At 58.5% G+C, this 22,203-nt stretch overlaps 1 protein-coding gene across 1 annotated transcript in view; it reads left to right on the top strand.

Annotated features, from left to right (window-relative positions):
* The first annotated feature begins 1,363 nt into the window (after nucleotides 1–1,363).
* Nucleotides 1,364–22,203, top strand: part of PLXNA2 (plexin A2) — a 150,099-nt gene continuing 129,259 nt past the window's right edge. The window contains exons 1-2 of the mRNA XM_053963880.1: nucleotides 1,364–1,449; nucleotides 20,564–21,818. Of these exons, the coding sequence (XP_053819855.1) occupies nucleotides 20,631–21,818 (1,188 nt within the window). The 5' untranslated portion in view covers nucleotides 1,364–1,449; nucleotides 20,564–20,630. The remainder of the gene's footprint in view (nucleotides 1,450–20,563; nucleotides 21,819–22,203) is intronic.

Here is a 22,203-nt window from a genome sequence, read left to right as displayed (position 1 = left end):
GAACCAGGCAGGGAACTGCTGTGGCCATGGTGACAGCAGTGAGGGTGACACAGGCTGGGCTGGAGGGGAACTGTAAGAGGAGATTGGGTTGGTTTAGTCACTCAGGTTTGTTGTGGAGGAGGCCCAGGATGCTGGCTCTGATTTTCTCTTGCAACTGTCCCAATGTGTAACAGAAAAATGGTTAAAAACTTCCCGATGACAAGATCTGGCAAACAGCAATCCATCATGGTATTGATCCCCTCCACCAGCTGCACTCCTCGGAATCATTCCCAAACCCCTGGCTGGGTCAGGGTCAGCTGGACCGTGGTGCTCCTGCCTTTCGGGAGCACAGTGTCCTGCTGTGGCACTGGGACTGGTTTTCCTCCCTGCCTCCAGGTGTTCCAAACCCCTGAGGGCTGCGGCAGGTGACCAGAGGGGTGTGAGGTGTTGGAAGATGCTCCTCCCTTTGGGTACCCTGCAGCTTCCAGGTGTTTCTCCCCGTGCAAAGGCGGCAGGAAAGGCCAGGTCGTGGCTCTGTGGCTGAACCACTCAAGCCCAAGGAGGGGTTCTCTGGTTCCCAGCACTGGGTGCTCACAGGGCTCCCTGTCCCAGCTGGCCATGGCCACTGTGGTTGGGTTCTGGCAGATTTTGGCAGGAGCTGTGGGGGTCAGTGGCTTCAGGGGCATTGCAGCACATGCCCACCTCTAGCTCTGCTGGAGGTGACCCGCCCTTGGCAGAAAACCAGGCTGCCAGCCCTTCCAGAGAGGGGGAAACTGAGGAATGGAGAGCTCAGGTGTCGCTCCTGCCACCAGAGCTGGAGCCGAGGGGCGCTCTGGCAGGGGCTCAGAGCTGGGGGCAGAACCCGCCAGCCCCGTTCCTCTCCCTGCAGCCCCCCCGAGGTGGGACAGCTGCGGGGGCAGCTGCGGGGCTTTCTGGGGGACAGCTGTGCCGGGGCCGGACGCGCAGCCCCGCGCGGGGAGGCTGCCCCGGCCGCTTCGGGGCTTTGTTCCAGCGCGGAGCCGCTCCCCCGGCACCGGCTCCGCCGCGCTCTGCGGGACAGGGGGGCGCAGGTGAGGTGGGGAGGGGGTGCCGAGCCCCGCTGCCGGCGCCCAGGCTGGGGAAGGGTTAACGCGGGAGCGGGGGCGGCGCGGGGGCGGGCGGGGAGCGGCGCGGGGAGCGCGCCCGGGCGCGGGGCTGGCGCGGAGCGGGGAGCGCGCCCGGGCTGGCGGCGGGCGGATGCCGGGGCGGGCGCAGCGCAGCCGAGCCGCGCTCGCCGCACTCGGGCAGCGGCTGCGGAGGCGATGAGAGGCCGGCGGGGCTGAGCCGAGCCGAGCCGCGCCGCGCCGGGGGGAGGCGGAGGGGCTGCGGGCAGCGGCGGCCGCCCGGCCCCGGATTTCCATGGTGCCGGGGGCCGCCTGCATCCCCCCGCCCTGAGCCGGGAGGCGGGCGGCACCGGAGCGGCGAGGGCTGGTGAGTGGCGGCGGATGGCGAGGGGCTGCTGCCCGCCGGGGTGCGGGGGGTCCCCGGGGCGGGGGCTCCGCCGGGCATCTCCCGCCGGAGGATGCGGGGAGGAGGCTCGGGATCGTTGTCGCCGTGCCGCCCGCAGCTGCACGAGCCGGGTGGCACCGGGGGCTGCGGGTGGCACCGGGGGCTGCGGGTGGCACCGGGGGCTGCAGAGCGCGGGGTGGTGCCCGGCGGCTCCGGCCCCGCCGGTCCCGGCCGTGCCCGCGGAGATGCCGCGGGTGCCTGGGGAAGGGATGGAGGAACCCCTCCTATTGCCCGGTTCCAGGGAATCCAGCGCCCGCTCCCTCCCCGGGCTGCTCCGCGCTCCCGTTAGACATCGCTGTTTCCCCGTTAATTCTGCGGCCGCTCGGTACCGCTCAGTCACGGTCTGGCAGCCAATGCAGCGGGATAAACTCATCTCCATGAAAAGTTCCCGTTAGCAAGGAGGCACTTTTTGGAAAACACCCCTGAATCTTAGGGGAAAAGACATAAAATCCCCACTAAAACTTTCCTAAATCCGCGCGAGACCCTTTTTGGAAGGTGATGAGGGGAGAGATACCGAATGCACTTGTGCTCCCCTGGGGGAAATCCCAACTCCCGGGTGATGGTCCCGCTTTCCGCAGCCCCGGAGCTGTCGGGTGGCTGTCGGTGGCAGCCGGGGCTGCTCTGGGTGAGCTTTCCTCGCCGGCTGTGACCTCCGTTTAACCCGGCACGGTCAGGCATTCCCGGCTTTGTCTCCATTCACGCTATGGCCAATACTCGCGCGTTCCTGGAGGTGAAGTGAGTGATGTTCAATTAATCTGTGTTCTAAGGGGTATCAGAAAGTCAATAGGTTAATTTTAAGCGAGGTGAATAATGGCAGAGGGAAAAAAAAAATCCCCTGTGCGTCTGTGAGCAGCAGCTGAGGCTTGGAGGTGAGGGAACGTGAAGTTCTCAGAGTGCCATGATGTGAAACCACTGCTCAAAGGCTGCTCCTGCTCTTTGCTGGGCACTTGATGCTTCACTGGTGGCTTCAAGGTGCTTGATAGAGCTGGGCTGAGCTGGGGACGTGGTCCTGTCCCTCGTGCTCTGGACGGCTTCATTGATAACGGTGACTAAAGTGAAATGAGATGACCTACTTACAGCTGAGGGACAGATGCCTCGCAAGAATCTGTGCCATCCTCGGAACAGATGTTTGGCTTTTTACCTTTAACACAGAGGTGTTAGATCCTTTAGAACTCAATGGGACTTTTTTTTTGGTCTTTATTGCTGTCCTTCTGCCATTTGTTGTCACTTTGAGGACCCTCAGAGCTCAAAGGTGGCGTTCTGGGGTGGTGCAGGGGACCAGATAAAGCAGCTTTGATTCGAGAAGCTCGGTGCGAGCAGTGAGGGACGTGACCCAACGGTGTCACTTGTGAAAAGCCTTATCAGGCAAGGCAGCCATCCCTCCCGACTCTCCCAACCACATCCCCAGCGCTTGTTGCAAGAAGATAAAGTAACCCAATTTACTCCTCGTTGTATTTATGGCGTTGTTTGATGTAATTAATTGCGGAGTTTCCCCCCCGGCTCAGAAGAAGTTGGTGCGGTGGAAGCAGGTAGCGCTGCGTAAGGTCTGCACATAATCCACCAGCACGGTGGGAGCAGCTCTCGCCACGCTCTGCCTTGTTCCTCGGTTAACCCTGAGCCTCCCCTGCTTCCCGGCAGGAGGCAACTCCAGCTGGGTGCAGGGGGAAGCTGCAGGAAGCTGCCTGCGGGACCCGGCGAAGGAAGGGCCGACTGCTCCTGCCCTGCGCTCTTTAACTCTCCTCAGCAAATTGCATTAGGATGTGACAAATTGGCCCGCAAAGCAGCTAAATGGAGATGACATTTGGAGCAGTTTGCCGGGCAGACCCTGTGGAGTCTCAGGGAAATGTGTGATTTGCAGGCTCTTCCCGACATCTCCCATTTAGGCACCGCCACGAGGCTTTCCAGAACTTACTTAGGGAACTCCTGTTGCAGCTAAATGTGGGAGTCTCGAGCATGCCTGGGAAAGGTTGCCCAAAAGCTAGGGCAGATGTAGGTGCAGACTGTCTCATGCCGTGGGCAGCTGAGATGAGGAGCTGAACTGGGAGAGAAAGCAAAGCCGATATTTAGAAATTGCGTGAGTGGTGAGGAGCTGGAGGTGGGAAGCTGGGCTGGCTGCTGGGTGCCAACGTGACGCTCTGCTGGGGGAGCAGGGGCACCTCTGTTCACCGAGGGGTGACCCTGGGGGTGCAGGGGCACCTTTGCTCCCTGATGGGTGATCTCCTGGGGGAGCAGAGGTGCCTTTGTTCACCCAGGGATGATCCTGGGGGTGCAGGGGCACCTTTGTTCACTAAAGGATGCTCTCCTGGGGGAGCAGGGGTGCCTTTGCTCACCAAGAAATGATTCTGGGGGAGCAGGGGTGCCTTTGCTCCCTGATGGATGATCTCCTGGGGGAGCAGGGGCGCCTTTGCTCACCAAGAAATGATTCTGGGGGAGCAGGGGCGCCTTTTCTCACCAAGAAATGATTCTGGGGGAGCAGGAGCACCTTTGCTCACCAAGGGATGATTCTGGGGGAGCAGGGGCGCCTTTTCTCACCAAGGGATGATCTCCTGAGGGTGCAGGGGCGCCTTTGCCCACCAAGAAATGATTCTGGGGGAGCAGGGGCGCCTTTGCTCGCCGAGGCTGGTTTGTGGCTCTCGGAGAAGGGACTGCAGCACATCCCAACAGCACCGTGCGCACCTGCCCCTCTCATCCCGCCTCTCCCGGCACAACCGCGGCTGCTCGAGCACGGCGGTGATCGAGCTGTTTTAATTGGCCCCTCTGCAGCCCGAACGATAAATATGCAATGGGGCAGAGTGCCCCGCTGCTCCTCACGGCGCCGAGCCTGTCATTTCTGACGGGGCAGTGCGTGCTCGCCGCTCTGCCCGTCCCCGCTCGCCTCCACCCTGCGAAAACCGCGCTCCCCCACCTGCCTTTGGCATCCTTGAAAAGAGCGGGGAGAAAAACCTGGAAAAAGATGAACCTGAGCATGCAGCGCTCCTGAGACAGGCCCCTTCACATTTCTAAACACTCTTGATTATTCAGCTAATCTTTATTTCATGGGCCTGTTACAAGAAACACAAACGGGGGAGAAAGTAGAAGGCGGTGACACATTTAAAATACACAAGAAAAGTGCTGGCAGGAATATAATCGTTCTTCTTCCAGCGATATGAAATATTTATGGGCCTAAGTTGTGGCAAGATTCTCTGCCTCCCCTCCCACCTAACTCCGAAATGTTTTTCCCGGTACAACAGGAACTGGGGGCACTGGTGGTGCTGCCAGCAGTGCCCTGTGCCCCCCCCCCTGCTGTCTGCAGGGCACAGCTGGCCGGGCACAGCGTCCGTCTGTCCGTCCCCGTGGAAGGGAAGGGAAGGGAGGAGCGGAGCGCTGGCCAAGCTGCCCGGCTCAAACGGGAGCAGGGCTGTTACAGTCTGTTAACTCGAAATAATTCAGCAGCGTCCCTTCGGCGAGCTGTGAAAAGCCCCCTTTGAGGTGCCCGTGTTGTGGAGGAGCCGCTGCTCCCTCGGGGCATTCTGCTATTAATTCATTAGATCTGAGGGTTTTTTTCTCTCGTCCCCCCTCTTTTCTCTTCCCCACCCCCCTCCCTGGCAATTCAAACAGTGATGAATGGACAAAAAATCCCTCAAGGGAAACATTTTTTCACTTAGTTACAAAGATTTCATGGCTAATTAGAGTAAATGTGGTTTTTAGAGTGTTAATCTCTTAACCAGCTTGGCTGGGAGGCCACCGCCACAACAGCAGAGGGGAGGGCAGGGGGACCAAGGGGGGAAAGGTGCTCCCAACTCCTCCGGGTGAGCCACGGGCGGCGTCTGAAGGAGCTGAAGTGTCGGTGCCACCCGGAGCATCCCCGGCAGCTGCTCAGCCGGGTGCCACCTCCGTCCCGGGCAGGGCGAGGGCACGGCGGGGCTGGCCGGCGAGCGGGCCCGGAGGCCACGAGCCCTCTGCGCGCCCGGGGAGGCGCGGCTGGAAAGCGCAGCGGGAACCCGAGTGGAACGGAGGGCAGCGCGCTGGCCTTGGGCCCGAGCTCAGAGCCGCTGTCTGCAGCGAAAAGAAATGGATTTACTGCCGCCAGGGACGCGGGCTGGGCAGCCTCGGGCTGTGTCCCCACGTGCTGCTGTGCCCCAGGGTGGCCCTGCCACCTCCGGCAGCGCTGAGTGCCGGTGGCCAAAGGTGTGCTGCTGATGGAAGTCCTCTCCTTTCGCGGCCGTGAAGGGATTTGTCCTCATGCAGTGTAGCGTTTCTCTTTTCTCCGCTTCTCCCCACCTGCGCTGCCTCCCTGGCATCCACATTTCACCCGGTTTTGGCCGCACCTCCAATGGGAAAAATGGCAAAAGGGGCTGAGGAGCTGCTGAGCCTGCTCCCCGTGGCAGCCCAGCACCCACCTGGGCCCCAGAGCCAGCACGGGGGTGGGAATTGGGGGTGGGATGTGGGCTTGAAATTCCTCCTCATCCCACTAGAGGGGATCCTCTGGATCCAACTAAAATCCGACCACAAACCCAGCCAGGAGCGAAGCTGCGCTGAGCTGCAGCCTCCGGCCGGTGCCGGTGGGGTTCGGGGTGCAGGGGCTGCAAACCTGCCCCGCAGCTTTGCCGAGCGCAGCACTGGAGGGGGCACAGCGGGGGTCGGTGCTTTTCAGGCATTCCCGGGCGATCCAGGCTGGCTGTGGCCGCGTGTCCTCACCCCGTGTCCGTGGCTCCTCTGCCCGGTGGGGCGAGGCTGCTCCAGCAGCGCTTTCCCGAGGAAGCGCGACTTCCCCAAGCACACGAGTGCAACACGTGTCCGTGATGGAGCTGATGCGCTGCGTGCTCCCTGCCGGGCTGGAACGGGAATTCTGATCCGGCCGTGATGGAGCTGATGCGCTGCGTGCTCCCTGCCGGGCTGGATCGGGAATTCTGACCCGGCCGTGATGGAGCTGATGCGCTGCGTGCTCCCTGCCGGGCTGGATCGGGAATTCTGATCCGGCCGTGCCGGGCGAGTACCGGGATGCTGCCAGGGATGGGGTGCTGGGAAAGAGGAGCCCTCCCCTCCTCATCAGAGAGAGCCCATCTCATGTTTCTCCCTGTAATCGCAGCTTCTGTTTGGCTGAAATCGACCTGGGAGGGGGGGTGGGGGGAGTGAAAAGCGAGATAAATGTATCCTACTATGAAAATTTAATCCAGCTTTGCCTGGCCTAAAACTGCATTCAGAGCTGGAGATAAAAGGCATCAGAGCCACGTTATAAAAAAGTCCAGATGATCTCCGAAGGCACGGGGAGAGTGAGCCCGGGAGAGCCCTGCCAGGGCTCTGCTGTGCCCGGGTGGCAGCCGCTGCTGCCCGTCCTTGCCTGGCACTGCCCTGGGAGCAGCCCTGCCCCTGACCAGCTCCGTGCTAGGGGCACACTCAGCTCCATCTTCCCACGTGCTGAAGGAGAAGGTTCTTCCAAGAGCTTCCCGTGTGGAAGTTCTGCCATCCAGCCGATCCCGTGCTCACTCTGCACCGTGCTCGTGCTGCCTGCCTCTTCCTAAAACCCTCCGTGCCCAGGGATGACCCCACTGTGCCACGGGCTCCTGAACGCCTGGGCACCTCCCGCAGCCCAGGAGAGGCTCTGCAGAGCTCCTGCCTGTCCAGCCATTCCCAGACGGAGCCTGGGAGCCGTGCCCAGCCCCGTGGGGGGTTGGAGGGTCCTGTCTCAGCCAGGCCTGGGCTCTCTGGAGCCAGCTCCGTGCTGCGTTTGCTGTGACAGCAACTTCCCAGAAGGGAACGTCCCTCGCAGCCCTTTTCCTGCTCCAGCACCGTTTCCCCACTTCATAAAAGTGAAAGGTGACGTCTGAGTAAATATTGCCCTGACCTCTCACCTCTCCTCCTCCCGCTGCCGCTGCTGCCTCCCCAGGGCTCCCCTGCACTGCCCCGGGGCTGTGCCGGGAGCAGGGGGCTCCGGGGGGCTCCGGGGGGCTCAGGGCTGGAACACAAGCCCGGTGTCTCATGGCTGGAGCTGGACAGGAAGGGCAGGGTCCGGCCTGGCTGCGGTCAGTAGCTGTTGGGTCAGTGTGGGGGGCACCGTGAGCTCTGCCTGTGAGTGTGACAGCCACCAGCACCGTCCCTGTGTCACAGCCCAGCCAGACCCTGGGCAGATCCTGGCAGGAGCCTCAGTGGGAGCCCCACACCAGGAATAATCCCTGTGAGCAGGAGAGTGTTCGCAGAGGGGGGCACAGGTAGGGAGAGCTGAGTGCGGGTGCAGCCTCTGCCCCTCTGTGTGACCTGGCAGGGCTCTCCCAGGGCTGGACCAGCAGCTCCCACCTGCCCTGGGCTCCACTCCTGCGTGGGGATCAGCAGTGGGAATGCTGGGCTGTGTGTGGGGCAGCCCTTGGGACGCACAGGCAAATCCAATCCCATTTTCCTACTGAAGGGAGGGGTGGGAGAGCGACCGTCCTTGGCGAGGCCATTCCCGCTGCGTGCAGCACAGGTTGAAGCAAACCGCTCGTTTTCCTTGCAGGTGCTGCGTGGCCCTGACAGCATTTGCACACCAGCAGTTTAACCCCCGCAGTGCCAGGCTCTGGAGCCCCATTTCCCTGTCTGGGGAAGGCACAGGAGAACAGGAAAGCTGTGGGGCAGCGCTGGCCCTGCCGCCGGCTCCTGACGCGCGCCGGGAGGAAGCGCGGCCACCGCGGCCGCCGTCACTCCCTGACTCAGCGTGGAAAAAGTTCCTCCTGTCATTTCCAGGCTGGGCCAGCCTGGGAACAGATTCCTCCAGGGAGATTTATGTGCAGTTCTTCCTCCGTGGCAGTTCTGCCATCGGCTGGAGCCCGCGGCGATCCCCCGTGTGCGCTGGTCCTACTGGAGGGCACCGGGCGGCCAGCGAGAGAGGGGCAGAAATCTGGAGGTGTTTTCCAGGTGTCCCTGAATCTCCCTGCTTTGCTTTGTTCAGCTGGGAATGAGCTTCCAAAAAGTGAGTCTGTGCTCCGAGCTTTTGAGGTTAATGCCTGGACAGCTCTTGAAAGGAGGCTTTGAGTTGTTTGGATTCGCGCGGCGATTTCTGGGCTCTCGGGGTTTGCCTTGGCAGGGTTTTCCTTCGAGCCCAAAGTGGCCATTTCCCCCTCGGAATGGGAGGCTGAGATTCTGGGAACTGGCAGTGGGGAAAGCTGTGGTGAACGTGAGTGTGTTGGTGGCAGGGTTCAGCCCCCCAGGGGATGGTTCTGAAATCGGCATCTTCCCATTTTTGGGGAACATTTACCCACGGCAGAGCCCAGGGGCTGCGTGCTTGCCCAGGTAGCCAAATCTGAGGGGCTCACGTGTGGCCAGCTCGTGTGAAGAGCTTTGTTCCCCGTGGCTGGGCAGATTTATTGGTGTCAGAGCAGAGGAACGGGGAGTTGGCTGCGGAACAGGGATGTTACAGTTCAACTCCATAAAACACGCCGGCTGTCTCCTCTACTCAGTCATTTGCCAAGTCCCCAAAAAGTCACAGTGACAGGAGCAGAGGATGGAGCTCTGCCCTCATGATCATATTTCCTGTCTTTGCTGGCTTATGTCACAGCCTGGAATGTTATTTGAGCAACAACAACAAAAAAAAAAAAATAGCCTGCGAATTTCCTTTTGATTTTAATGGAAGTGTGAAGAGGTGGGGAGGAAAAGGGAGCGTGCCTGGAGGTTTCCTAACTGCCTCGATTATTCTTATGCTTCAAATATGCCATTTCAGAGGTTTGAAATCTGCTCTGAAGTTAAAACATAGAACTGTGGAATGGTCTGGGTTGGAAAGGACTTTAAAGATCCCTTCCCTGGAGGTGTCCAAGGTAGGACAGGGCTTGGAGTAACCTGGGACAGTGGCAGGGGTTGGAACTGGATGAGATTTAAGGTCCCTTCCAACCCAAACCATTCTGTAATTCCATGTTAAACCCAGAGCAAGCAAACTGGCAGTAAGAGCTTTTCAAAGTCCACCTTGGCATGAGGAACGCTCTTGTTCCTCATTGTTCTTGTGTTTGCCTTAAATCTCCCCAAAACCCCTGACTTCTGCCGTCTGCCCCTCTGGATTTCCAAGTGAATTTAACACCAGAGGCATCATCCCTTGTGCGAGTGGAGCTGGGAGGGCCAGATGGAAAAACGTGCCCAGCAATGTGCCTGCCTGGCAGCTGCTGAGGCAGAGGAAGGGGCACTGCAGGTTCTGCCTGTCCCAGCTGTGCAGTTTCCTCGCAGCTCTCAAGGAGTTAATTCCAGCAGCAGCGAGGACCAGCCCTCTCCTGGAGTGTTTGGCTGCACTGGCAGCTGAGGAGCCTCCCGGAGCAGGAATTGTGTTCCAAGGCTGACAGGTCCAGACTGTCTTTAAAGATCTCATGGCAACCAAGGAGCTCGGGCCAAACTCGCCGAGCGCAGGGGAGAGAGGCAGCAGCCCCGGGCTTGTCCCCGGGGCCATAATGAGGTGCTGCCACAAGGCCTTGTGTAACTCTGCTTTCCAGGGCAGGAATTGTGTGACAGGGACAAGTTCTGTGTGACAGGGACAAGCCGGCCCCGTCGGTTCCGCCAGATGAATTCCCCCGAGTCAAGAGCACGGCTGGTGCTGGGCTCAGCTCAGCAGTGCCAGAACAAACTCCAGGAGAGAAACAAAAGCAGAGGCTCTTGGGAGGACTTCCAAGGGTGTTGTATAACTCGGCTAAAACAAACAAACAAACAGAATTATTAAAAATATAAATATATCTATAAATATATAAAAATATGTAATAAATATGCATATATCTATAAACAGAAATATAAAAATATATATTTATATCATAAATAAATAAATATAATATAAAATAAAAATATAATATAAGCTATAATATAAAATATAAAATAAATACAAAAAGAAATATAAATTAAAAAAATATATCTATAAAAATCAGCCCAGCCCAGGGTGCTGGGTCATGGGGAGGTTTGACCTCAGGAGGGACAGGGTGGGTGGAATTGCAGTGACTTTGCAGAGGGGGTTTTTCACTTCTGAGTGTGAATTCTGATTGTGTTGGATTTTAACCGTTCGCTGCCTCGCAGGCTTGCCCCAATGAGCTCTGTGTCAATCCTGCCACTGAACTGAGATTTAATTGACTTTTAATGAAGGAATGGTGTCCCTGGGGGGGAGTCCTGCTGGCACGGGGCTTTGGGCAGCTCACCTGCCCCAGCAGAATCTGCTCCCACACCCTCTGAGCTGCAAAGATCTACTGGAAACCAAACAATTTTGGCCTAATTTCCTTCTCCTCCCAATATTTTAAAAAAAAATTATTTTTATCCCAAATGGCAAAATTTTAGCATGAGGAGAAGCAGAATATTGGCTCATTTGTTCATCCCTGCGAATTCCTGCTTCATTCTCTGCAAATTCCCATTATAAACATGACACTTGGGCAGATTATCTGCTTTAGCCATCGTGTTACTGAGGGGGATATCACATTAATTTCCTTGTCATTGCGTTTGTTCTCATCTGTGCGGGATCATTTGGTTAAAAGTCTCGTGATCCTTAACGTAACTCAGTTGGTCTTTGCTTCTGGCTTCAAAACAGACAAAGGGAGCAGCACTGAAATGCTCCTGGATTTTCCAAAATCACCAGTTTTCCTCAGATCTGGGAGGTTCTTTTTGCCCAAGCATCTCGGCTGGGTTTTTTTTTGGTGGAAGTTCCACAGGTTTGGGGCCAGAGACAGCTCCAGTTGTTGAGTTTTGGCTTTGCCCCCCCAGTCCTCGAGCTCTGTAGGAATGTTTTGGGGATCTGGAGGAGCAGTCTGTGGCTGTAAAGGGGGGATTTGTAAAACTGAACCAGCTGAGAGCGGTGCACTGGCCCTCACAAGTTGTTTTGTTGTGTTTTTGGAGGAAACTCCTTTTGTGATGTGCCCTTGGCTTTGCCAAAGGAGCCCTGCCACAAATCCAGCCGTAGCTTCCCTCCCTGTACGATCCTCTGTGCATTTTATGGGATTTTTCTGGCCAGATCTTGACCCACCTTGGTGATGTGTCCACTCAGGGGTGACAGGGTGGCTTTGATCCCTGTGCTGCTCCATCCAAAGCAGTGCCCTGGGGATTTGGGGGCAGCTGGGATGGGTCTGGGGCCAGGCTGGGACACCTCCCTGGAGCAGGGCTGAATGCAAGGGTGCCGAGGGGCTCTCTGGGCTCGCTGCATCCCTGTGAAACGTGGCCTCACGCGTCCTTGAAGGAGTTCTTGTTTTCCGGGCACGGCTGGAGCCCGTCTGACAGGCTGGATCTGGGAGGAAGTGACTCAGTTGCTCTCCAGACAAGTGCAGCTTTGAGCTCCAGGCAGGCAGCGGAGGGGCTCCGCTGGCCCCGCGGGAATTCCCGCTGTGCCTGCTGCTCCCGGGGGCTCTGCCTGCGCTGGGCAGGGAAAAGGCCGGGCTGGGCAGTGGCCACGGTGCCCCAGGAGCCTGTGGGGTGAGGATGTCACAGCAGAGCAGGTGACAAGGGAAGGTGGGAGCCACGGAGCAGGAGAGGCTGTGGGTGCCGTGCCAAGCTGGGAGCAGCTGGAGCAGCCCATGGCCAATCGATTGTCCCACAGTGTGGGATACAGCCTGAGCAGCAGCAGCAGCGGCTCCCAGGGGGTTTTGTGGAATATTTTCCACCCCCACAGGCAGAAACACGGTGACCCTTCCTGGGTGGGTGCTGCAGCTCCCGAGTCTCCCCTCCTGTCACCCCCATTGTCCCCACGGTGCTGCTGTTTGTGCCCTGCTCTGAGCCACACAGGAATTTGGAGAGTTCCTGATTTTGCTCAGCCTTTTGGGATATCTCATCCATCAAAGTGTCCAGCCCCTCTTTAGCCTCAGACCTTCTGGCTGATGTCAGATGTGGACGTCAGCAGCTGCTCTCTCCATCTTAGAACCAGCTTGGCTGGAGAGAGAGAAGTTTTTAAATGACAGAGATCCTTAGCAAAGAGACGAGAGTTAGTGTTAAAAATAAAGAAAACAAGACAGCTCGTTTCATCTAAACAGAAGGGTTATTAAACAGGCTTGAATTAATCAGAGATCTGCCAGAGCTCTGAAATTGAAAAGCAGGGCAGAGGAGCAGGGAGCACACGAGTGTGAAGGAGCCACTTTCTCAAGCAGACATTGATGTCCCAACACTCTGGGAGAGGAGATGATGTTCAGCTGCTGGTGGCACACAGGGGAGGTGGCTCCAGGTTTGGGGTCCTTGCCTGGGCCTCAGGACATGAGGCTGGGGGCACCAGCTTGGTGAGGATCCCGGGAGATAAACCCGGCTTGGTGAGGATCCCGGGAGATAAACCCGGCTTGGTGAGGATCCCGGGAGATAAACCCGGCTTGGTGCTGATCCTGGGAGAAAAACCCGGCTTGGTGAGGATCCTGGGAGATAAACCCGGCTTGGTGAGGATCCTGGGAGATAAACCCGGGTTCTGGAGCGCAGGGAGCTCCACCAGCCGTGCCCAGAGGTGCTCCCAGACCAGCGCCGTGCTCCCCACAACCCCAGCACCTCTGGCTGAGAGAGATCCAGCCCTGCACAGCGGGGATTCAGCCTCGCAGCGGAATTGTAGCAGATGCAGCATTTCCTGCTTTGCTCAGGTAACAGCGCTGTGGCCACTGTGTAAATACACCTGGGACAAGGCACACCGCTGGCTGCAAGGGGCCGGCACAGCCAGAGGAGCTCTGCTGCAGGATCTCTCTTTAATGGAGTGCCTGGGGACCCATTTAATTTGAAGCTGGGGTCCTTCACTTGCCTGTGGTGTGCTTGGAGTGAGGCCAGGAGAAGCTGCTGCTTATTTTTCTCCTGCAGTTCGGTGGCCGCTCTCTGATCCTCCCTCGTGCTGCTCTGTAATATTCTCTTGTAATAAACTGCAGCTGGATGTCACCTGGGGACACGGGGCTGGGCTGAGGCTCGGGAGATAAAACTCCCTGCCTTGCCACCGGGACCTTTTGCTTAGCCTTGGGCAAATAATTTCATCGTTTAATCTGCTTGCACCTAAGGTCAGCAGCCATTAAATTCCATTTTGTTGGGAATAAAGTCCATGAATAATCAAACGATGCTCAGGTGCACCGGTGGAGAGGCGGATAAAGCCCAGTCCATCAGGACTCAGGTAGGAAACCAGAAAAAGCACTTTCTGAGGCACGTAAAACTGACCTAGATTGCCTGCAGGGGTTGCGGATTCTGTTTCGGGGGGTCCTTGAGGACTCTTTAGAGAAACACCACAGCAGTGATGGCTCTAACAGCTGGGCCTTGCAGCAGGAGGCTGCGTGAGGCTCTCACAGCTCTCCGTCCAACTCCTGCTCTTTCAGCATCATCCAAAGCCAGTGACCTGTTTACACAGGTTTGGCTGAACCCCAGCCTCCCAAAAGCTTGACTGAACGAGCTATGAAACTTCCCAAGTGTTGAATTTCCCCTTGGTGTCAGAGCCCAAGGCAGCCAGGAGAGCCAGGGTCTGTTCTGGCCCGAGCTGCAGCGCGTCAGGCTGTCCCCAGCCCCGAGCCTGTCCCGGGGACTGCCGTGCCCAGCTCCCCTCTCCAGGCCAGGTGATTTATGAGCTATTTCACAGCACTCCGAGCTCCGAGCCTGCCAGCTGGGCTTGCTCGGGGAGCAGGTGTCAAGTGTCAGCGCAGGGACAGGAGGAGGTGTCTGGTTCCTGCCAGGACGTGTCCGGGGTGCCTTAGGGATTTTCCTGTGGGGTTGCTGGGTTAAACGCCTCCAGCTGTAAGGCACAGCCGGGTGGCAGCCACAGCCGTGGTGCTGCTTTGCACCTCCCTGGGGATGGGCACGACTTGCCCAGGCCCGTCCAGCAAATCTGGGGCAGCGCCGGGGGTGGCACCCGATGTGCTGTGTCCTTGTCCTGCAAACTGCAGCTCCGAACCTGGGGCTTGGGGCAGGGCCCTCGCTGGCTTCTCTGTTCCTCTGGACCTGTCGGGACGTGTGTGCACAGGAGGGAGGTGGAGGGGAGAGCTTTGCACACAGTGTGTGCTGTGTAAACAAATATCTGGGCTCTGGACAAATTTTGTGCATAATTCCTGTGATGTTGTTTGTTATCAGGGAAATGCCTTTTCGTGGCTGGGTTCTGTTCTTCCCCTCCTCTTCCTTGTCCCAGGCCTGGAGGAAGCAATAATCACAATGCTGTGCTTTGCCCTCTTAACTCTTTCTCAGAGCGCTGCCGAGGCTGTGAAATGCCACCCCTGGGAACGAGCAGCTCCAGGAAGGGGGGACACAGCTCCTGGCACGGGTCCTGCCCTGGCTGCCAGCACAGAGCAGGCACAGGCAGCCCAGGGTGAGCCAGGAAGGTGGATTTTGGTCCAAAACCCAAAGGGTTCAGGTTGTGCTTTAGGAAAAGCTCGTTATTTGTCATCCCTGTGGGGAAACCTCTGGAGAAACCTTGGAGCTGACTCCAGGCTCCTCGCTGGTGATTTACAGCTTGTTCTTATTGTTGTTGTTGTTGGAGTCAAAATATTAAATAAAAAAGGCCAAGAAGAGGTGATAGGAGCCATCCTCATGGGTCTGTGTTACAGAATTCCAATTCTTCACACCAAGTAACAGAATTCCAATTCTTCACGCCAAGTGACTCCCCCTGGGGTCAGGCTCTTGGGTGGTGTGTGGCTGGTGGGCACTGTGGGGTCTGGAGGGAGGAGTGCCAAAGCCCCCTGCTCCAGGACAGCCAGGGAAACCCTCTGCTTGGGCCATGGCTGTGCCAAGCCTTCTGTGCCCTGAGAGCAAGGAAGGGGTTGTGTGGGTGGGCAGGGAGGTTTCTGCTGGGCAAGGGGGGATTTGGTGCTGTGGGGCTCCTCCGGCTGTGGTGGCCTGGCCAAAGAGACAGCACTGAGCATCCAGACCTCTGATCCACGCTGGAAACATCCCAGGGCTTGGAGAAGCTTCCATCAGACGTTTTGGCTCAGACTTTTTGTCTAATTAAACCCAAACCCTGTTAATTGCTGTGAGGTCTTCCTCCATAGCTGACAAACGAGTGCTGAGTGTCACTCCTTCCAGGGGATCAGTCACTGCAGCAGCTCCAGTGCTGGGAAAGGTTTCACAGGGAAATTCCCAACGTGCTGCAGGAGGGGTGAGGGTCCAGCATCTGTGCCCCCACTTGCTGCAAGGAAATGGCCAAACCCGGGGCTTTTCCCTCATTCCCAGATCCCAAATGGAGCCAAGGGGAGGGGAAAGGCTCAGGCTGCTGCAAGGCTGAGGTTGTTCCACAGGGTTTGTTCTGCCTCTGGGGTCATCACGTGCAGCCTGCCCTCCTGGTGACCCTTTGGGCAGTGCTGGGGGTGTGACAGCCTGGTGACCAAAGGGAGGGCAGTGCTGGGGGTGTGACAGCCTGGTGACCCCCTTTGGGCAGTTCTAGGGGTGTGACAGCCTGGTGACCCCCTTTGGGCAGTTCTAGGGGTGTGACAGCCTGGTGACCCCCTTTGGGCAGTTCTAGGGGTGTGACAGCCTGGTGACCCCCTTTGGGCAGTTCTAGGGGTGTGACAACCTGGTGACCAAAGGGAGGGCAGTGCTGCTGTCCCCACTCCTGGCCATGAATCTTATGGCGCTCTGAACAGCAAAAAGGGCAGAACCCACCCCCGGCTTCCAGAGCAATCCCAGCCCCCCTGCCCCTCCTGGCTCTGTCATCCCTCAGGAGGGTCTGTTCAGCCCCCACAAAGCCAGCGTGGGATTTATGGCCCAATCTGCTCCCCCCTGCGGGTGCCTGGGGACCCTGGTGGCCTCTGGGCGGGGGGAGGCACAGGGACAGAAAAAGGGACAGGCAGGGAAAAGCTTGTGGGGCTGGGAGGGTGGGGGTGAGGATGTGGGGTCAGTGCAGGTTCTGGGGTCAGTGAGGCACTGGGGAGGTTTGCTGTGTCCTGGAGGTGCTGGGGCACATCCAGAGGGGTGAAATATCCCAGGAAACAGGAGCTGAGGGAGCAGGGGCGATGGGTGAGGGCCCAGCAGAGCTGAGTGTGAATCACTGCTCACCAGAGCAGCCCCACCCCCAAAGAAAAGCCCCGGTCACCACCAGGCAAACACAGCTGCCACACTGGTGACATCAGAATTGTGCCTTTGAGCCGTCATTTGCCACAGGAGATTCTCTTGTTGTTTTGGCTTTAATTTTCTTTCTTTTTTTTTTTTTTTTTTTTTTTTTGGGTCTGCACAAAATGCCACTAATGACAAACTGTGGTGCCCGTGAGTGAGTGACAGCTGAAATGAGAGAAATGACTAATGGTGCCTCCTGAAGCCCTGTCGCATGGAGATTAAATGAGCCCTTTTTTCTTCCCCCCTCAATGAGAATCATGGGCATTTGAATAATAATATTATAGTCTCCATTAGGATGACAGTGGGGGAAAAAATCGGCTCAGACCTGTGATTATTCCTTCAATCTAATAATTATTTAAATACCAGATAACTCCTTTCAGCCTAATTGAGGCCTTTCAGCTGCTTGGGTTTATATTGTGTCCCTGAATTTACTCTCTCTTTCACCTTGCGTTACTAATAGCTGCAGATTGCTTCTGAGGCTGTATTTTAAAACTCTCTTCAGGAAAAAAAAAAAAAAAAGAAAGAGAGGGAAAATTAATGATCAAATGGTATTAAGGATCAGAATTAAAATCACCCATTCTGCTGGTGTTTAACTCCCCAGGTGTTTGGCCTCCTCCACAGGGATGGTTTGGGTTGGAATGGATCTTAAAGTTGATCCAGTGCCACCCCCTGCCATGGGCAGGGACAGCCTCCACCATCCCAGGTTGCTCCAAACCCCATCCAGCCTGGCCTTGGACACTTCAGGGATGTGGCAGCCACAGTTGTCACCCTCTGCCAGCCTCTCCCTGCTCTTGGAGCCAAGAATTCCTCCCCAAAATCCCAGCTAAGCCTCACAGGGAGCCCGTTCCTCTGGCTGAGCCCTGACACCGAGGGGTGGCAGGGTCAGTGTGACACCGAGGGGTGGCAGGGTCAGTGTGACACCGAGGGGGTGGCAGGGTTCCTGTGACACCGAGGGGTGGCAGGGTCAGTGTGACACCGAGGGGGTGGCAGGGTCTGTGTGACATTGAGGGGTGGCAGGGTCAGTGTGACACCGAGGGGTGGCAGGGTTCCTGTGACACCGAGGGGGTGGCAGGGTCAGTGTGACACTGAGAAGGTGGCAGGGTCAGTGTGACACCGAGGGGGTGGCAGGGTCCCTGTGACACTGAGGGGTGGCAGGGTCAGTGTGACACCGAGGGGGTGGCAGGGTCAGTGTGACACTGAGAAGGTGGCAGGGTCCCTGTGACACCGAGGGGGTGGCAGGGTCAGTGTGACATTGAGGGGTGGCAGGGTCAGTGTGACACCGAGGGGATGGCAGGCTCCGTGTGACACCGAGGGGTGGCAGGGTCCCTGTGACACCGAGGGGTGGCAGGGTCTGTGTGACACCGAGGGGTGGCAGGGTCCCTGTGACACCGAGGGGATGGCAGGGTCAGTGTGACACCGAGGGGATGGCAGGGTCTGTGTGACACCGAGGGGTGGCAGGGTCAGTGTGACACCGAGGGGATGGCAGGGTCTGTGTGACACCGAGGGGTGGCAGGGTCAGTGTGACACCGAGGGGTGGCAGGGTCCCTGTGACATTGAGGGGGTGGCAGGGTCTGTGTGACACCGAGGGGATGGCAGGCTCCGTGTGACACCGAGGGGTGGCAGGGTCCCTGTGACACCGAGGGGGTGGCAGGGTCAGTGTGACACCGAGGGGTGGCAGGGTCCCTGTGACACCGAGGGGTGGCAGGGTCAGTGTGACACCGAGGGGGTGGCAGGGTTCCTGTGACACCGAGGGGTGGCAGGGTCAGTGTGACACCGAGGGGGTGGCAGGGTCTGTGTGACATTGAGGGGTGGCAGGGTCAGTGTGACACCGAGGGGTGGCAGGGTTCCTGTGACACCGAGGGGGTGGCAGGGTCAGTGTGACACTGAGAAGGTGGCAGGGTCAGTGTGACACCGAGGGGGTGGCAGGGTCCCTGTGACACTGAGGGGTGGCAGGGTCAGTGTGACACCGAGGGGGTGGCAGGGTCAGTGTGACACTGAGAAGGTGGCAGGGTCCCTGTGACACCGAGGGGGTGGCAGGGTCAGTGTGACATTGAGGGGTGGCAGGGTCAGTGTGACACCGAGGGGATGGCAGGCTCCGTGTGACACCGAGGGGTGGCAGGGTCCCTGTGACACCGAGGGGTGGCAGGGTCTGTGTGACACCGAGGGGTGGCAGGGTCCCTGTGACACCGAGGGGATGGCAGGGTCAGTGTGACACCGAGGGGATGGCAGGGTCTGTGTGACACCGAGGGGTGGCAGGGTCAGTGTGACACCGAGGGGATGGCAGGGTCTGTGTGACACCGAGGGGTGGCAGGGTCAGTGTGACACCGAGGGGTGGCAGGGTCCCTGTGACATTGAGGGGGTGGCAGGGTCTGTGTGACACCGAGGGGATGGCAGGCTCCGTGTGACACCGAGGGGTGGCAGGGTCCCTGTGACATTGAGGGGGTGGCAGGGTCTGTGTGACACCGAGGGGATGGCAGGCTCCGTGTGACACCGAGGGGTGGCAGGGTCCCTGTGACACCGAGGGGGTGGCAGGGTCAGTGTGACACCGAGGGGTGGCAGGGTCCCTGTGACACCGAGGGGGTGGCAGGGTCAGTGTGACACCGAGGGGAAGCAGGGTCCCTGTGACACCGAGGGGGTGGCAGGGTCAGTGTGACACTGAGAAGGTGGCAGGGTCAGTGTGACACCAAGAGGGTGGCAGGGTCCCTGTGACACCGAGGGGTGGCAGGGTCCCTGTGTCACCGAGGGGGTGGCAGGGTCAGTGTGACACCGAGGGGTGGCAGGGTCCCTGTGACACCGAGGGGATGGCAGGGTCAGTGTGACATCGAGGGGTGGCAGGGTCCCTGTGTCACCGAGGGGGTGGCAGGCTCCGTGTCCTCCCCGGGACGGACAAACTGCCGCAGCCAAGGTGGGAATGCCGAGGCTGGCAGCGAGAGGGAAGCAGCTGGGGAAATGTCTCCCTGAGCAGAATGAGAAAGCCATCAGGGCTGCCTCTCCTGTCGTGTCTCCTGTCAGCGCACAGCGCAGGGACAGAGCTCCTTTGTCACCTCTCAGGAACAGCCGTCTCCGGCTCCCGGCGGGAACAAGCCTAAAGAGCGGCTGTTCGGTGACACCCGGAGCTCAGAGCGGCTTTGCCCTGCTGGGAATTGTTGTAAATTGAAATAAACCAAAGCAGCAGCAGCAGCAGGGGCTCGGAGCTGCAGAGGGCAGGGCTCCCATGGGGTGTGTGGGGCTGGCCTGGCCCCGCTGGGACGCGATGGGTGCAGGGTGGTGCCTCATCCTCAGCCTCTTCCCAGGGCTGGGGTGACCCCCAGGTGAGGCAGGATGTCTCTGAAGTGGTTCCTTTGCCAGCCCAGCCTGGAGCACGTAAGGAATGTATAATTTGGGATAAAGGAGGACTCTGTGGTGGTTTTCTTGCACTCAGACACCTCTGTGGTCAGGTCAAGCAAGCTGCTCTAGACTGGTGTCTCCCTCGTGCTGGCAGCGTTTGGTGGCAGATCTAACCATGTGCTCCCACCTTGGTGGCAGCTGCTTTTTGGCAGGAAAGAACCTTGCGAAGGAGTTCCTGCCTAAAAAGCACCTGCTTGAGAGGCACTTGTGGCTCTGGGGAGGGTCTGAGGGGAGACATCAGCACCTTCAGTGTGTTTGTGCTCAATGAACTTGCCTGCATGAGGCTTCTTCCTCAGGTTCCCAAATTAAATCAGAGGGGGTTTAAAGGTAAAGAACAGCTCTTATTTCCTCTGCTGCTTCCAGCAGCACACCCTGCAGGAGACATCCTCTCAGCCAAGATTGCAGATGGATGGCTGGGGCTGTGAGCCGCAGGCTTTGTCCTGGGCTGGAGCTGATTCTCCCCTCGCTGTCTGAGCAGAGCATGTTCTAAACAGCCAAACCCCACCACAAACCAAGAGGCAGGGGCTGAAACAAGTGGCAAGGCATCAAGCCTGAACTGTTCTCCACTAAGTTGTGGACTTGCTCAATTCTCATTGTGCTTAGAGACATCCTCCCTTTATCTCAAGGACTGTGTAATTAGAAAGCCTCCTTTGAATTTTATCTGCAGGGCACAGGGGATCTAATCCTTCGCTCTGGGTGGTTCTTCTCTCCACAGAACCATGTGAGGGACATTGCCGGGGCTCAGGACACGCGCTGGGGACACGGAGTTTGCCTTTCCCAGGATGGATCAGAGGAGGAACTGGCCTCGGGTACTGGACTCTGATGGCTGCTCAGTGACTCTGCTCTGCCTCTTCCTGGCTTCGCTCTCCCGGAACGTGTCCAGCAATGCCTTGTTCAACACTTTCCACTCGGAGAACCGGGACTGGACGTTCAACCACCTGGCGGTGCACCGGGGCACCGGGGCGGTCTACGTGGGGGCCATCAACAGGGTGTACAAGCTTTCGGGGAACCTGACCATCCTGGTGGCCCACAAAACCGGCCCCGAGGAGGACAACAAATCCTGCTACCCGCCCCTCATCGTGCAGCCCTGCAGCGAGGTCCTCACGCTCACCAACAACGTCAACAAGCTGCTCATCATCGACTACTCCGAGAACCGGCTGCTGGCCTGCGGCAGCCTCTACCAGGGCGTCTGCAAGCTGCTGCGCCTCGACGACCTCTTCATCCTGGTGGAGCCCTCGCACAAGAAGGAGCATTACCTCTCCAGCGTCAACAAAACGGGCACCATGTACGGGGTGATCGTGCGCTCCGAGGGCGAGGACGGGAAGCTCTTCATCGGCACGGCGGTGGACGGCAAGCAGGATTACTTCCCCACGCTCTCCAGCCGCAAGCTGCCCCGGGACCCGGAGTCGTCGGCGATGTTGGATTACGAGCTCCACAGTGACTTTGTTTCGTCCCTCATCAAAATCCCCTCGGACACGCTGGCCCTGGTTTCGCACTTCGATATCTTTTACATCTACGGCTTCGCCAGCGGCAACTTTGTCTATTTTCTGACGGTGCAGCCGGAGACCCCCGAGGGCGTCTCCATCAACTCCGCCAGCGACCTCTTCTACACCTCCCGCATCGTCCGCCTGTGCAAGGACGACCCCAAGTTCCACTCGTACGTGTCCCTGCCCTTTGGCTGCGTCAAGGGCGACACGGAGTACCGGCTGCTGCAGGCCGCCTACCTGTCCAAGCCGGGGCAGGTGCTGGCCAGGGCCCTCAACATCACGGCGCAGGAGGACGTGCTGTTCGCCATCTTCTCCAAGGGGCAGAAGCAGTACCACCACCCCCCCGACGACTCCGCACTCTGCGCCTTCCCCATCCGCACCGTCAACGCCCACATCAAGGAGCGCCTGCAGTCCTGCTACCAGGGCGAGGGCAACCTGGAGCTCAACTGGCTGCTGGGGAAGGACGTGCAGTGCACCAAAGCGGTAAGGATGCGCGGGGTGTTGGCTGTGGGAGCCCTCGAGAGCCGCGTTCAATCCCTGCCCCGATGGAACGCAAGTTTGCAGAGTAGGATCAGTCCATCTGTGCCTCAGTTTCCCTAAATTCAGAGCACTCTTCCCCTTTAATCCATGCTCTCATCCTACAGTGAGAAGCCAATGAGGGAAGAGGTGGTGTTAAGTCAGAATAAAGGTGTGCAGCTTCCTGGGAGTCTTTGTCACTCCCAACCCGGGGCTCTGGAAGCTGCAGGAGCCCTGGGGAAGGTGGCTGGAGCTGGCAGGGGGTGGCACCTTGGTGGCCCCCACCCTGCTGCCAGCACCGCCAGCTCCCTCCACACCACCCCGAGTGCGTGGGGCCGCCCTGGGCTCTGTT

This window comes from Vidua chalybeata, chromosome 24 (assembly GCF_026979565.1).
Source record: "Vidua chalybeata isolate OUT-0048 chromosome 24, bVidCha1 merged haplotype, whole genome shotgun sequence".
Classification (NCBI taxonomy): Eukaryota; Metazoa; Chordata; class Aves; order Passeriformes; family Viduidae; genus Vidua; species Vidua chalybeata.
This window is presented reverse-complemented; position numbering and strand designations above follow the sequence as displayed.